The 15456-nt window shown below is 41.4% G+C and overlaps 1 protein-coding gene across 5 annotated transcripts in view; it reads left to right on the top strand.

Moving 5' to 3' along the window:
- Positions 1-15456, top strand: part of LOC121916417 (septin-2) — an 88408-nt gene that overhangs the window by 12285 nt on the left and 60667 nt on the right. For all 5 annotated transcript variants that reach the window (XR_006100872.1, XM_042441443.1, XM_042441442.1 and 2 more), the window contains exons 2-5: positions 3608-3659; positions 5228-5327; positions 10142-10228; positions 12816-12939. Coding sequence is in view for 4 of the 5 variants with exons in the window: in XM_042441443.1 (XP_042297377.1) it covers positions 3633-3659; positions 5228-5327; positions 10142-10228; positions 12816-12939 (338 nt within the window). In the remaining variant the exon portion in view is untranslated. The remainder of the gene's footprint in view (positions 1-3607; positions 3660-5227; positions 5328-10141; positions 10229-12815; positions 12940-15456) is intronic.

Here is a 15456-nt window from a genome sequence, read left to right as displayed (position 1 = left end):
CAGCTGCATTGCTTTTGCTTGGGGAGGGGGAGCTTCTCCATGAAAAGTAACAGTCAAAGTTGTGCAGAAATTAGGGCTGTGGTACCGATTGTTTAAAAAAACACGTTTTCACCTGTTCAAAGAGATGTCCTGGTTGAATTTGGCAGTTGATTTTTTTAAAATACCAAATACCGTTAGTAAGACAACAATGTATATTAATACTAAAGCAATATTATTGCATTGAAAGCAGTGGATAGCAAGCATAGTCTTAAAAGGCAGTTCAGTCTTCTCACTCGCACAGGCAAGAAGGCCTATTGAGGAATGATGATGATTCTAGCACAAACTCTTGTCCTCCAGGTGTTTGGGACTTCAGCTCTCAGAGAACCTGGCCAGCCTAGTAAACAGTCAGGAATTCTGGGAGCTGAAGTCCAAAACATCTGGAAGACCCTAGTTTGGGAAATGCTGTTCTAGCATATCCATGTTCCGTGGAGAGCTATTTTTAAAAGGGTTTTTTGGGAAGAATCTGTCGGGGAGAGGACAAAACCCAGTGGTGAGTAGAAGCACTCCGATCCTCTGGGAAAAAACTTTTTACAATCTAGAAAGACCAGACTGGCGGTGACTTCCAGAGGTCTTTCTCTGTCACCACTCCAAAAACTTGGAATGACCTGCTGGAAGAGATTCGCCAATTATCCTCGCTTGAGGCTTTCAAAAAGGCGACAAAAACCTTTCTCTTCCGGCAGGCCTTCCCTGATTGATAATGTCCAGAACCAACTGAATCCCCCTCCTTTTATTATTTTTCTTATTTGTGGTTTGTTTAGTAATTTTGTCATATTGTTATGTATTTTTAACCATGTTTTATTGTGTAATTTTATACTTGGGAGGGAGAGTTGGGCTGGGGTCTTGTGGGGCTTGTTGTTTTTATTGTTGTATATTTGATAAACTTTGCTGTTACCCACCTTGATCCTCAAAACGGAAGAGGCAGGATATAAATAAATATTTATTATTATTATTAGCACCCCTTTCTCTGTCTATCACACCCTTTTTTCCCACTCACTCTCCCTTTACTTCATAGATTCCCTGGGGAGAAATGCTTTTGCTAAAGAGAGCTTTTCAAACTGAGACAAGGGCAACAGGAGGCCTGAGGGCTACAGGTTGCCCACCATAGTCAGGCGCAAACAGCACACAGCTTTTATAAGAACTATTTATGTATCTGTGGATCATGCAGTTTGTTTCTTTGCAGCCTTGAGAGGGAGTCCAAGTAGACCACAGATTGATCATGAGTCAACAGTGTGATGCGGCAGCTAACAAGGCCAATGCGATTTTAGGCTGCATCTATAGAAGTATAGTGTCTAGATCAAGGGAAGTAATAGTGCCCCTCTATTCTGCTCTGGTCAGGCCCCACCTGGAATATTGTGTCCAGTTCTGGGCATCACAATTTAAAAAGGATGTTGAGAAACTGGAGCGCGTCCAAAGGAGGGCGACCAAAATGATCATAGAATCATCGAATCATAGAGTTGGAAGAGACCGCAAGGGCCATCCAGTGCAACCCCATGCCATACAGGAAATCTAAATCAAAGCATCCCCAACAGATGGACATCCAGCCTCTGTTTGAAGATTTCTAAGGAAGGAGACTCCACCACACTCTGAGGGAGTTTGTTCCACTGTCGAACAGCCCTTACTGTCAGGAAGTTCCTCCTAATGTTCAGGTGGAATCTCTTTTCCTGGAGCTTGCATCCATTGTTCTGGGTCCTAGTCTCTGGAGCAGCAGAAAACAAGCTTGCTCCCTCCTCAATATGACATCCCTTCAAATATTTAAACAGGGCTATCATATCACCTCTTTGCCAGGCTAAACATCCCCAGCTCCCTAAGTCGTTCCTCATAGGGCATGGTTTTCAGACCCTTCACCATTTTAGGTTTGTGCTGGATATCTAAACCTCTTACACTCTTTTCTTAAGACTCCAGAATTGCAGGCTTTGTGGCCTTTGTAGTTTGATTCAGTTATTTATATCTGCTTTGCTTGAAGGCTTTAACACCCACTGAAAAATATAGGAAGAATCTGCAAGTGCTCCAAAAATTTGGTTGCAGGATGTCTTTTCATGACTTGTCTGTTTATCTATCTATCTATCTATCTATCTATCTGTATGCTTGTTGGGGTTAAAAGTTTCAGGAGTGCCAAATTCATGCCCCCATCCCTTCCCAACATTAGTTATTGGCTCTGTCGACTCCAAGATTTATCTGTCCATTTTCTCCAGTGCAAAGCATTTAGCTGACTACTTGCTTTTTATTACTCAGGGCTGCATCCTGCCAGCAATAGTGACTCTTGGTAAGCAACAGGGAAGCATCTGCATCCAGAAGTCACAGGTGTCTGTCTGTAGGTCATTTCCTCTCTTTCAGACCAAGAAGAGTATTTGTCAAGACATCCAGCAATGAAGTTTCTTGCCTCTTTCTTCCATTGTTTCTGCAGATGGTCTAAATAAAGGAGCAGTTTGTTTCTTATTAAACACATGTGGACAAAAGAACATAACCCAAACAAGTCCATTGGGTTTCCAGAACTGATTGCTCTCTCTGTTGTTGAATGGCAAGGGTGAGAGGATATGTGAGGAGGATTTGTGTCTATTTAATTAGATTAGATAAATTAACATTAGATTAAATTAATTAAAATAAATTAAATTAGATTGAATAGATGCAAATCCTCCTTGCATAGCCTTACACCCAGAGGTCTTGCCATTCAACAACAGACCAACACACAGATTTGCAGATGTAAGTCAACCAAGGGTCACACAGTATACCTCACTCACTTCCATGCCAGCATTCTCTGAAGATACCAGTACAGATGCTGGCAAAACGTCAGGAATAAACCCTTCCAGAACACGGCCACATAGCCCCCCCAACCCACAAAAAACTATGGATGCAGGCCATGACAGCCTTCGACTTCACATGGTGTTTTTGTTTGGACAAACTAAGAAGCTATAATTAATGGAATACCCCCTGTTTTGCTTGGTCCCATAGCGCTTTGAGATATTGAAGGAGCTTTGTGTGCATCTAAGTTCATATCAGTTCTGTTTGTGTGTGTGTGTGTGTGTGTGAGAGAGAGAGAGAGAAAGGGAGAAATCAAAATCTGAATTACATGAGACCTGAGTACTGTTGTGATGACTAATATACACTCTGCTTTGTTCTTACCAGTGTGGTGCTGTGGTTAAAAAGTTTGACTCACACCTAGGAAACCTTGGTTTGCATCCCTCCTCAGCTGCATAGCTTTCTGTTGAACCATCTTTTAGTGTAATGTGGCTCACAACGTTTAATAATAAAATGAAATCACCCCAATCTATTCTGTCTAGGGTTCTTTGGAGAAAAGTGCTATATATAGATACATGAGAAATAACTGTAACTTGCTATGGCATGATGACCTGATTACACAGTGACTCACTGCTATGTGTGGTGTCTTCTTTGCTGCTCCTGGTTTTTATTTGGTTAAAGACACACTGTCATGAATGTGTGTTTCCTTAGCTAGAGGTTGGTAAGGGGGCATGGATGCTTGTTTCCCTGTGCTATCATGGTGCAAATGGTGCAGTGAATTCTTTGCTTTCTGGTTTAAATAAATAAAGCCTGTTTGTGTACATTTTTCCAGGTTCTGAAAGTTTGGGTGCAAGAACATGTCTCAGTCGGGTGAAAAGGTAAAGGTAAGCAGAATGGTGTTGGAGCATACTAGACAAAAGAACTAGCAATGTTGATGGTTTTCTTCAGTAGTTTCCTAGGGAATCATATAGTTTTAAAAAGTTGTCTGTTGGATTTCACTTGTAGTCAGATTCCTGTCTCATTCACCCAATTTTTCCAAGAGGGAGAGGCCGTCTTAAAATATATCTTTACTTCAGCGGTATGGAAAATGTGGCCCTGGGGCCATATTCAACCTGCCAAGGCAATTCTTGTGGTTCTAGTTCCCTCCAGGTTCCCTAGATTGCCTTATTTCTGGCTTGAAAAAGAGAAGGTGATTTGCCTCTCCTGGAAGTCTTCAGAAAAGGCAAATCACTTTTAAAATATGTCATAGCGCACCTTGTACATTTACCATAAAAATTACACATTTTCCAAAACTGAAAATGGACATTGGAACAATTTTTGTGGGTTTGTTAAAAGCATTTTTGGCAGATAATTTGGAGTGTTTGGCAGAAAATTGGCCTCAGACACACTGCACTTTCATGGCCCTGTTTTAGGTAATGGCTGCCTTTGGGTTACCATAACTTGCCATAAGATGTGAATAAGTGGTCTGCACACCACCACTTGGTTTCATTCTTCACACAAGAGCTGAAACTAGGAAACTAAAACATTCAGAGGGTAGCCATGTTGGCCATATAGCAAATCCAGTCAAAAATCCACCAAACAGCAATACTTTTATTGGCCAACCAAAATGCACAATATACATTAACTATAGTTAATATTAAGGGCATTTGGAGAAGGCTGATATAAAGCCATGTCATAAGGTTGGCATAGTATTATCCGGGGTTGTTAAAAGACACAGTTTTCCAATCTAGATGTAATGGCAAATCATAGTTAATGAAAGACATCCTGGCTTATTTTCCACCTTTCACAAAGTGATTATGTGTCCAGATTTGACTTGCCGCATAGAGGCAATGTGCAGTCTATACTATCCAAGTGTCTAGGTCAAGGGGCTGTAACTGGAACCCTCCAGATATTTTGGGATTGCAACTCTCATGATCCCTCACCATTGGTTTTTCTGGCAAGGGACGATGGGAATGTAGTCCTGCCAATATCTGAAGGGGCAAACATTCCCCACCTCTGTCCTGGCTGCTGTGGTTTGACCTCAGCTGTTACCCTTTTCTATGCTATATTTCTGTAAATTGTATACTTTGTCCACCACTATTTGGTCTGAGAGAGATCTTTGTGCCATTTCAGACATTTTCAAGAAATGGAAAGAAAGAAGACTAGATTCCCCCCCCTTTTTTTTTTGAGAAGGGGTGTCCATGTGGAGAGATGCACGTTCTTTTAGTGTGGGGACAGAATGTACATACCCCCCCACATACACACTTTTGCGTGAGACCCAGAAAGGAAAGAGGAAGCATGAATCATACTTCTTTTTGATTTGTCAAACATCCAGGGCAGTCCTTTTTTTTTGTTCTCAGGTTTTGTTTGGTTCTTTTCAGCATCTATTTTTGTGTGAGTTTATAACACTTTTGTGCTTTTATTTCAAGGAATTCTGATTCCATTTTACAACTTTATTTCTTTCCCATCCCAGTTTTCTGACTCGGCAGGGTATGTCGGCTTTGCCAATCTTCCCAACCAAGTACACCGGAAGTCTGTCAAGAAAGGTTTTGAGTTCACCCTAATGGTGGTTGGTAGGTGCCTTTTCTCTTTCCACTTCATAATCACTTGATGATAAAATTATGACAGGCAATTAAAGATGCATCACTGCTTTGCATTATCTGTTTGTTGCTAAAAATGATTCAGAGAGGACCAGTTCAGCATGGATGTTTTTTGTGATTTGTTTTTTCTTGATCTGTGGGGAGGAGGACATGGCATCTGACACTAAACCTAGTATTTCATGGAAGAAGCACACCTTTCCTGCATTTTAATTTGGTCACGCATTCTACACTTCTTTTCGGATGTTAATCTTCCCTAGTGGTTCTTAACCTTGACTGTTTCAGTGGTGTTGGCATATAATTCCCTTCATCTCCAGTATGGGCAGCTAGTATCCAGGGCAACAATGAAGGTTGTAGTTCAACAACATCTGGGCACCCAAGAAGTACTCCATTGTTACTTTAGTTTTTATTTTAAACACTGGAGGCAGCTTTTATACATTGGAAACCTTGCTAATGTCCTGGGGTGGTTGCAGTAGTTTTTTGGGACCTTGTGCAAACCTGGCCCCACCAGGTTCCCTTCTGCTTCATATGTAAAAATAGATAACTAACTTAAAATCTCAGAACACTCCTCTGCTCCTGAGTTCACTGTGCAGAAAAGAGAGGCAGCTCATGAATGAAAATAAGCAACAGGGATTGCCTAGCACGGTGAAACAAGATGTTTCAGATGGCCCCATGGGGATGTGACTACAGTAAGGGAAGAAATGGTGTTTGAAGGATGTTCCAAAGCTGTTTAACATGTTAGTTCTCCCTGGGATTCCACTGCAATTTGGCCTTTGCTTCAGGCAGCACAAAGAATCGGGGGCCAGCACTAGACATGTGGAATGGGAATTCCTTTTCTTTCTTTTTTTAAGTATAATTTTTATTAACACAAACCATTATATATCAATCAAAACATAGAAACAGATCTTAACAGAGATCATACTGACATCTTACTTTAATATCAGTCAATCATAATTATAAAGTTTTCCCCCCAACCTTGTATCTTCATATAAAATATCTATCAAGAACTGCCTATATCAGCTTGCTATTTAGACTTGCTAGCATTTCTTCTAAATCATCATGATTTTCCAAAAATAAAAATAAAAAAATACAACAATTATCTTGTTGTTCTGTCTACTTTTATTGACTCTCTCCTTTGTTAATTACCCTATTTTTGCTAATGTCCGTCTTAGTTTCGCTTTTATACTTGTGTGGGAAGATATATATATTCCTTACAGTGTATTTATCCCTCATTTAATGATAGTTATATTCCATCTTAATATACTCTCATATTTCCTTTCCTTTTCTTTTCTTACCTTTTTAGAGAGGTAAGATTTTTATATATCTTTACAGGTGTTGACACTAACTGTAGTTTAATGCTAGTTGGAGTAGAAACCTGTTGTTAACCTTAGTTGCCAACTCTGTATTGAAGTGAACAGTGACTAAGGTTAATATGGGTGCAGATGTAACACTGTGCCATGGCTGGCTTCAAAATGGGATAGAAGGGATGGCAGACAATCTTCCAGATAGGGAAAGGTGTTATGTGAATTAGCAGGACACTTTTGTTCTCCGCAATATAGTTTGAAGATTGGCAATGTTACATCTTGTTTGGCTTGATACGTGCTGGTACAGGCACATTGGTTTTGCAGGCACTGGCCAAATTTGTCTGTTCGTTGGTGAGATAAGACTTCTGAGTGATTCAAGATTGCGATATGCATGCTGACCACTCAACTTAGACGAATTGGAAAGCTGTTTGCACTACCTTTGATTGTGGTTAGCCTTTCTCTTGCTTAAAGTCCCTCTGACTCACTTCCTCTAGTAGCCTGCAAAGACACTTCAAAGGCCTTTCATGTCTTTTGTAGAAGCATGAAATGTCAAATCCTTGGCAACCTGATTGTGCTTAGGAAAACTGTAGGATCTTGGGAGCAAAGAAGACAGTGCTGGTGTTTTTCAGCCAGGTAAATGTAGGCCTTCCTCAGCTGTGATCCACAAAATACTTAAAAAATCGAACAGACGGCATATGATTAAAAGCCTGTTGCTATCAGTTCCTAAAAGCCTGACGGAATGTGAAAGTTTTTATTGGCTAACAGAAGAATCATAGAATCATAGAATCGTAGAGTTGGAAGAGACCACAAGGGCCATCCAGTCCAACCCCCTGCCATGAAGGAAATCACAATCAAAGCATCCCCGACAGATGGCCATCCAACCTCTGTTTGAAGACCTCTAAGGAAGGAGACTCCACTACACTTCGAGGGAGTTTGTTCCACTGTCGAACAGCCCTTACTCTCAGGAAGTTCCTCCTAATGTTGAGGTGGAATCTCTTTTCCTGCAGCTTGCATCCATTGCTCCGGGTCCTAGTCTCTGGAGCAGCAGAAAACAAGCTTGCTCCCTCCTCAATATGAATCCCTTCAAATATTTAAACAGGGTTATCATATCACCTCTTAACCTTCTCTTCTCCAGGCTAAACATCCCCAGCTCCCTAAGTCTTTCCTCATAGAGCAAAGACAGAAGTCACTCAAGCTTCCTAAGGCGGGAGTTCCAAAGACTGGGAGCAGCAACCAAGAAAACCCCTCTCGCTTTTTCCCTCCAAATAAGCTTGAGAAGATAGTGGGGCAGAGAGAAGGGCCTATCTCTAAGGCCTCCTTTTATGAGCTTGAACAGGCTCATGAAAGGAGATACGTTCCTTCAAATAGCCTGGACCTGAGCTGTATGGGCTTTATAGATGATAACCAGCACTTTGAATTGTGTCTGGAAACAGACCAGCAGCCAGTGGACCTGTTGGGGTAGGGAAGGTACGTGATCCCTATAACCAGCCCTGTTAACAACCTGGCTGTAGCTTTTGAAGGTGATATATCTGAGGACTTTTCAAAGCTATCCTCACATAGAGCTCTGTAAATTATGCCAAATAGGCTATAACCAAAGCGTGTGTTACTGTGGCCAGATCAAAAATCTCCAGGGATGGTGTACTTCTATAGGATCCTCTCTTTGTCATTGTTCTCCTCTACCTTCTGCCTCACTCTTAACTGGTACAAGACATCATTTTAAATTTCTTAGGGTGCTCTTGTCCAGCATCTATGTAGTAGAGACCGAGGCTGATCATACGCCTCTGGGAAGAGTTCAGAAAGCTACCTCTTAAAACTATAACTTACAGTTCTAGTCCCAGGCCCTCCATAGTTGCTGTTATAGTTGCAGTTGTTTAAAAGTCACTCATTATTTGCACATGTCTTAAAATTAACTAAAATAGCTGGTGGTTTTTTTTTTTTTTGTTACTTTAAAAACCAATGAACAGTTGGATGCTACAAGTCTCTGGCCTGTGGTACAAAGCATGCTCTCCTCCCATCCACTTTGTCATTGACTCGACACCCACAGCAGAGAATAAGGCAACAGTATGAGGCACAAAAAGACATTTGAAGTATGATATCCCTCCCCTGCCATTTAGGAATGCTGCACCCCATAACTATAAACGTAATCAAATAGTTGTACCATGAAAGGAATGCACTTATCCTTCACTAAGTAAGCACATGATGTTATTTAGTTGTATCTTCATCATTGGAAAAGGTATTAATTACAAGCAGGACATGAGGGCAGCCTCCTGCTCTTATTTCCCCATACAATATATAGCATTTATTGTTCTTTGCCCTCATGTCAAGTCAGACTTAATGGAAATCCGTAGGGTTTTCTTGTCAAGATTTATCCAGAGGAAGTTAGTTATTGCTCTCCTTGGAGGCTGAAAAAGTGTGGCTCAGCGTGGATTTGAACCTTGATCTCGTAGAGTTCTAGTCCACCACCACTACACCATGCTTTTGTCTCCTCAGAAGAAATGTCTGGTTCGGGAGATTTAGACTCTAAATTTTAGATCCATGAGCTGACACAGATGAAGTGCCATGGCTTGTATTTTACATGCAGAAGCTGCCATGTTTCAGATACCTCCAGTCAAAGAATCATAGGTGACAGCTCTGGGAGAAGATGTGCTTCAGACCCTGAGGGCACCTTCCAGGTAGAGCACGCCAGTTGCCCTCAGTCTTGTGCCTTTCAGTCCGTGTAGGACTAAAATTCCCATTATCCCCAGACAACATGACCAGTCAGTTTAGGGAAGTCTGGAGTACCTGGTACTACGCTTTGAAATAAAGTAACTCCATATGTTCAGAGGAGAGACTTCTGCTATCTTGCACTGTAGCATCTTTATAACAGGGCTGAGGAGCTTGCGGTCCTGGAGATCAGGGCTGGGCAACTATGGCCATCATAGCCCATATAAGGAATGATGGGCACTGCAGTTGAGAAGCATCCTGAGGACCCAAAGTTGCCTATCCCTGCAGTAGATATTGTTGGATTCATCAGCATTGGGAGCTGAGGGGCACCAGGTTCAGGACAGATGTTACAAGAGAGAGTGGCTACATTCCTGTTGATCTTAGGAGCCTGTGTTTGCTTTGATTGTCACCATCTACCATGATGTATTTTTAAGCCTTCAGTTGGAGCTGACGGATGAATCTGTCTGTTATCAAAGATTAAACTGGGGGTCAGATGAATGTAGAACTTGATGAGAAGGTGATGTAATAGATTAGAATGTTTAGTTTGACCTTCTGAGTTGTTTTATGAAAACAGGTAGAATAAATTTAGAATTTGCGTGGTGTGCTCTGCATAAACTTGCTTTTCCTGTTTTCTTTGTTTTTGCAAAGCCTTTAGTGTCATTATTTACAACCGGGGGTGGAGATTGGCGGAGAGAAATACTTTTGCTGTCTGAAACAGCTTGTGTCTTACCATGAAAGATGTGGAAGATTAATCCACTCATGAAACATCCATCTTATTCACAGGTGAATCTGGCTTGGGAAAATCTACATTAATTAACAGTTTATTCCTGACCGATCTCTATCCTGAACGCTACATTCCTGGAGCCGCAGGTAAATCCATCTATTTTACACGACTCAGCCTTTGATTTTGCATGCCTTGCTTCTTTGGATATCTCCCTGAGGGCAGATCTTGGAACGCAGCTATGCTGGTTGTGGGATTCTGAGAGTTGCAGTCCAAGACAGTAAAGTTTTCAAGATCTGCTCTTGACCCAATGAAATTCCTCCAGATGCATTGAACTACAACTCCTAGAATCCTGTAGCCAGTTAAATGGCACTGGACTGAAGGAGGCTTCCTTCGACAGGCTTATTCCTGTGTCCTGTTGGCAGCAGAGACCATTTCGTGGTTCCAAGATCCCTCACACCAATATTCAGTGAATTAAATTGGTTTAAATTTGCATGTGTATATAAACAAAAGCTGGAAAAGGTGGGAAAATAAGCATATTGTTGGGTATTCGGAGATACAAACAGGGGGGACCTGGAGCAAAATGTTGCAGAATATGCTAGCTTCTCAGTGCAAGTGCTTCTGTTCAGAGTTTTTGCAAGAGCACCTCCCCTGGGTGTGTGAGTTGGGGGAAAAAGCTGGAAAAAAGGGGAGGCAGGGATGGAAAATCAGGACGGCAGAGCATTCTGTTGACTCCCCTTTTTGACCATTTGTTTTTTCCAGCTGATGCTCAACATTCCATGGCTTCTGAGCCTCCCCAGTGTTCCCTGGGCTGGGTTGATTTTTGCTTTCCCCCCCCTGCCACTTTATATTTCTTCAAAAAGGCTTGTTTGTACATCTGCATGTGAATGCTGCCTCCTTGTTTCCCAATGCCCTGTTTTGACTTACTTTCTATTGGCACCTGCCATCTGAATTTGCCCTGAGAAGCTTTGCTGTTGCCTCTCTATACAGTTGAGGGTCGTGGCTGGAAATCATTTAGCTCAATGCACTAGTTACATTAGCCCCATACAGACAAGCCAAAGTGAAGCTGCTTTGGGTCACTTTAGAGGTATGCTGTTTAAATGATGCATGTGTACTAAGAGTCTGGAAGCTGCGCCAAAGCCACGCTCCAGTTCTAAGGCCATAGTTAATCTTCAATTACGGTAAAGTGATAAAACAGGATAGCCATCCTGAAGCTATAGCCCAACATGGAAGGTGTATATGGTATGTGTATGTATGTGCCTTCAAGTCACCTGTCAAATATCCTGGGGTGTTCTTAGGCAAGGAATACTCAGATGCAGTTTTGCCAGTTCTTTCCCCTGAAATAGAGCCTACAGCACTTGGGATTCATTGGCAGTCTCCCATCCAAGTACTAACTAGGGCTGACCCTGCTTAGTTACTATGCTTCATCTCCTCAGCAGCATGAGCCAGAGTTCTCTTGCCTTATCCTGGAGCTTGGAGGCAAACAAAGATGCCAGCCTCCTGCTGAACCAAGGAGAGAGAACTTGCAAATGCACTGTATGGATTGAGGTGAGGGCTTAGCTAGACTTCCCCAGCTCAAAGTTTTTACTGGATTGATTGACCCATTAATATTGAAGCCCCAACAAATATATTCTAATTTGAACCTTTCATATGTTGTTAAATGTATATATTTCAAACACCTGCATGTCCTAATCAGCTTTGTCTTTTGTTGAGATCTGCCATGTGCTCCTTTCAAAATCTGTGTATCTGTTGCTTGTCTTTGAAGTACTTTAGAGTATTTGTTCTTTGTTTGTCCATTCAGATACATTTGTGAAATGTTAGTAGTGCCTGTCCCTTTCTCTGTTCATTAACCCAAATTATGCTAGTTACATTATATTCATACACTTTAACAGTGGGGACCGACAAGGCACAACATGAAACCTAGTATTGTTTGGGATGTACAATGAAATAGCTCATGGACTGGATCCGAAAGAACTATGCAATGCTCTTTACATGCCCAAGGCAATTTTTGGATTGTTTATATCCTCCAACCTTTATCTAAAGGTTTACTTAGGGTGGCTAATAACTATCATAAAGTATCAGTAAAACAACCACTAAACATTGTATGCAAAAGGATATTGTAGCACCTTTGAGACTAACTGAAAGATAGAAGTTGGTAGCATGAGCATGCATCTGAAGAAGTAGGCCAAAGTCTACAAACGCTCATGCTACCGTCTTCTGTCTTTCAGTTAGTCTCAAAGGTGCTACATGATCCTTTTGCATACTGATTTTCCAGACTAACACAGCTATGTTTTTGAATTCTACTAAACATTGTAATAGTCCTGTTCGAAAGTTCAGTCCATGTGATTACAATTGTACAGGGCTGGGGGAGGGATGTTAGGATGGGGAAGATTTGCAGAAATATAAAAAAAAGTAAAGAAGAAACACACAAAGAGCGTTCCCCCTCCTCACTGTCCAGTAGGGACTGTACTGCTCAGAAGGCAGTACTGCTTGAATGTTTGAAGGGAGTGCTGAAATGGAAAATAGGCTGGGAAGCAGAATGGAATGGAGAATCCCAAACAGAGCACTTCACAAGACAACCTATTATTTCAGGTTCCCCTTTGCAAATTCTTTTCTGTAGGCCAAAAACCTCGGAGATAGGTGATGCTTGCACACTGCAGAAGAAGGAAGTGCTGTCTTTCACCCTCTGGCTGGGTTGACAAGGAAATGTTAACAATTTCAATCTTTCTCTTCTAGAGAAGATAGAGAGAACAGTCCAGATTGAAGCTTCTACCGTAGAAATAGAGGAGCGAGGGGTGAAACTCCGCCTTACAGTGGTAGATACTCCGGGATATGGCGATGCCATTAATAGCCAAGATTGGTATGTCCCTTTCCCCAATCTCATGGTGTTGAATCTTCACATCTATCCAGGATTTAGCAATATTTGGAGTTCATGTCTGGTGATGTAGTAGGGGGCATTTTCCAAATGCAGCTTTCAAGTGCCATGGCTTCCTCTCACTTCTGGGCGTTAGGTTGTTGATACAGGATTGACAGTATGAGTCCTGGCAGGAATGGAATTTTCATTTAAAATTGGGTTGATGAATGTGCAGCCCTTCAGAGGTTGCTGAACTATAGCACCCATCATTCCTCACAACTGAGGACTGGTTAGGACTGAAAGATAGTTGCAGCCCAACAACATTTAACAGGCCTGGTCTTAACTTAAAAGGCAAGCGACACCTGCGGTAGTTATCATTTCTTCAGATGTAGGGATGTTGGTCTTGGGTTTGAATATTAGAATGGTTTTCACTGTCAAAACCTCTCTGCTTGGGGAAAGCTGTGAAGTGAACCTTTCTAAAGAAAGCAGAAAATGGTAGACTAGTGAGAGATGTGAAACCCAGGAAGCTGTTTTATGCCAGTTTAGCATATTTGTCTGCATAATCCAGCCATGTTTGCTCTCACTGCCAGCAGTTTACCGGATTGTTAGGTTAGGTTAATGATCTTTCTTATCATTTTTACCTGGTCTTTCTAATTGGAGATGACAGGGATTGAAGCTGGGATCTTCTGTGTGCTTTTTTAACTATACCATGGAGCTCCTCCCTATTGCATGTGTGTGGCCAAAGCAGGATTAAGAGGGTTGGGACCCTGGAGCAGTTCCAAAACAAGGGCCCTCTTAGTGCCACGTGGGTGGCATAGAAAGGAGAGTCATACGCAAAACGCATTGCACAGCACTAGAGACAGTCTGAATTCCAAGTATTTGTTACTCAGTTACTTAAGTAACATACAAAATAGGGATAGTAAATGAAACATCGGGAGGATCTGGCAGCAACTGGGAAGAAGGGGAAGTAAGAGACATTTTTTCCTACAGCACTCGGCTCATAGCCTATGAAGGTTGGAGCCATTGCACCAGTTGAACCATTGATTGGTGCGTGGAGCCATCCCAATAATGTTGGACTACAACTCTCATCAGCCCTATCCAACATAATTGAAGAGAATTGCAAACCAGTAAGATCTGGAGAGCCACTTTTCCCCAGCTCTGATGCAGATATTCAGCACAATGAACACTGTACACTGGGGACAACTAACATTTTATGACAATGGGAGTGTGAAAGCATAGTTAGGTAGGAATGAGGTGTTGTCCTGTTTTTGCTGTCTTGGCCTTGTTAAATGTATTGTTGTGAAACTTAATAATGTTGCTTTCCTGCCATGATTTCCCAGTCTTTCTGTACCAGAGGGCTTTCTTGGGTTTCGTTTGCACTTCCGTCTGTTGGGTTTCCAAGTCCTGCTAGCTTGACTATTGTGTCGCAAATAAAATTTCCTGTTGATTGTGTTCCTATGCTGTGTTTATTCTTTGGAAATGTTTCTTAAAGTCCCGTGAGTTTGAATCTCCACCCGCTTTTTCCGGGAGGGAGGGCAAGCAGTCGAAAGCAAGGTGGGGCTATGGTCTTTGGTTGCAACACTTGTTGAAATTGTAGAAAAGAATTTTTAAAAATCCTTTGGTTTTTTTTTCTTCTCTTCCTCCTAACTGTCAGCGAGACATTAAACCAAACAATAAACCAAACAATAAAATAATTAAATGAAACAATAAAAATATTATTAGGACACAGTCAAACAAATAAATAAATCGGCAAGGAAAAAACAGTGCAGCAATCTAAAAAGCATAAAACCGTTTCAAAATTATCTCAAAGTATACAGTAAAATAAAAAGCTCTTCACCTCATGCTGAAAAATATTTATTTCTTCTTAAAAAATGTCACAGAGAATGTAGTCTCTGTTCTTAAGTTTTGTCCAACTGTGATGAGTATTATATTTCTTGGGCTGCTGTCTCTTTGTCTAGAAGTAGATTGTGTGTTTTGGCAATGTTAAATATGTTTCATTTTTTTCAAAGCAATTAAAACCTCCCAACAGTAAGCACCCTGTTTGCTGTTGTAATGCCGCAGTACAGGATATAATGTTGTTTAGCTAATGATAGTGTCGTAGTGGAAAGCAGGTGTTTCCCGGAATCTGAGAGGTCCAGTGCATTACTGTGGTGTGCTTAACGGAAAAAATGAAACATCAGTGGTCACTTAAAAAATGGCACGTAAGTGACTTCCAGTGGCAGAAAGGCTTCAAGCAAAGTTTTCTGTACAGTTTGCAGCAGGGTTTTTTGTTTTGCCAGTACTTTTTTAGGATTTCTACCTTTGAAATACAGCACTGTCTTGTATTCCCTGCAGAAGCAGAAAACAGAAGAATCTGAGCATCTTTGTGTACTGCCACGGTCTCACTGTGAACACTTTGCTTCAGGGCTGGCCTTCAGATCCTTAAAACAGAAATTCCTTGGCCAGGATGAACCATTTGAATCGTGTCTACTTATGACAGGATGGAAAATAAAGAAGTGTTTGTTGTTGTTGTTACAGTACTTC

This window comes from Sceloporus undulatus, chromosome 10 (genome assembly GCF_019175285.1).
Source record: "Sceloporus undulatus isolate JIND9_A2432 ecotype Alabama chromosome 10, SceUnd_v1.1, whole genome shotgun sequence".
Classification (NCBI taxonomy): Eukaryota; Metazoa; Chordata; class Lepidosauria; order Squamata; family Phrynosomatidae; genus Sceloporus; species Sceloporus undulatus.
This window is presented reverse-complemented; position numbering and strand designations above follow the sequence as displayed.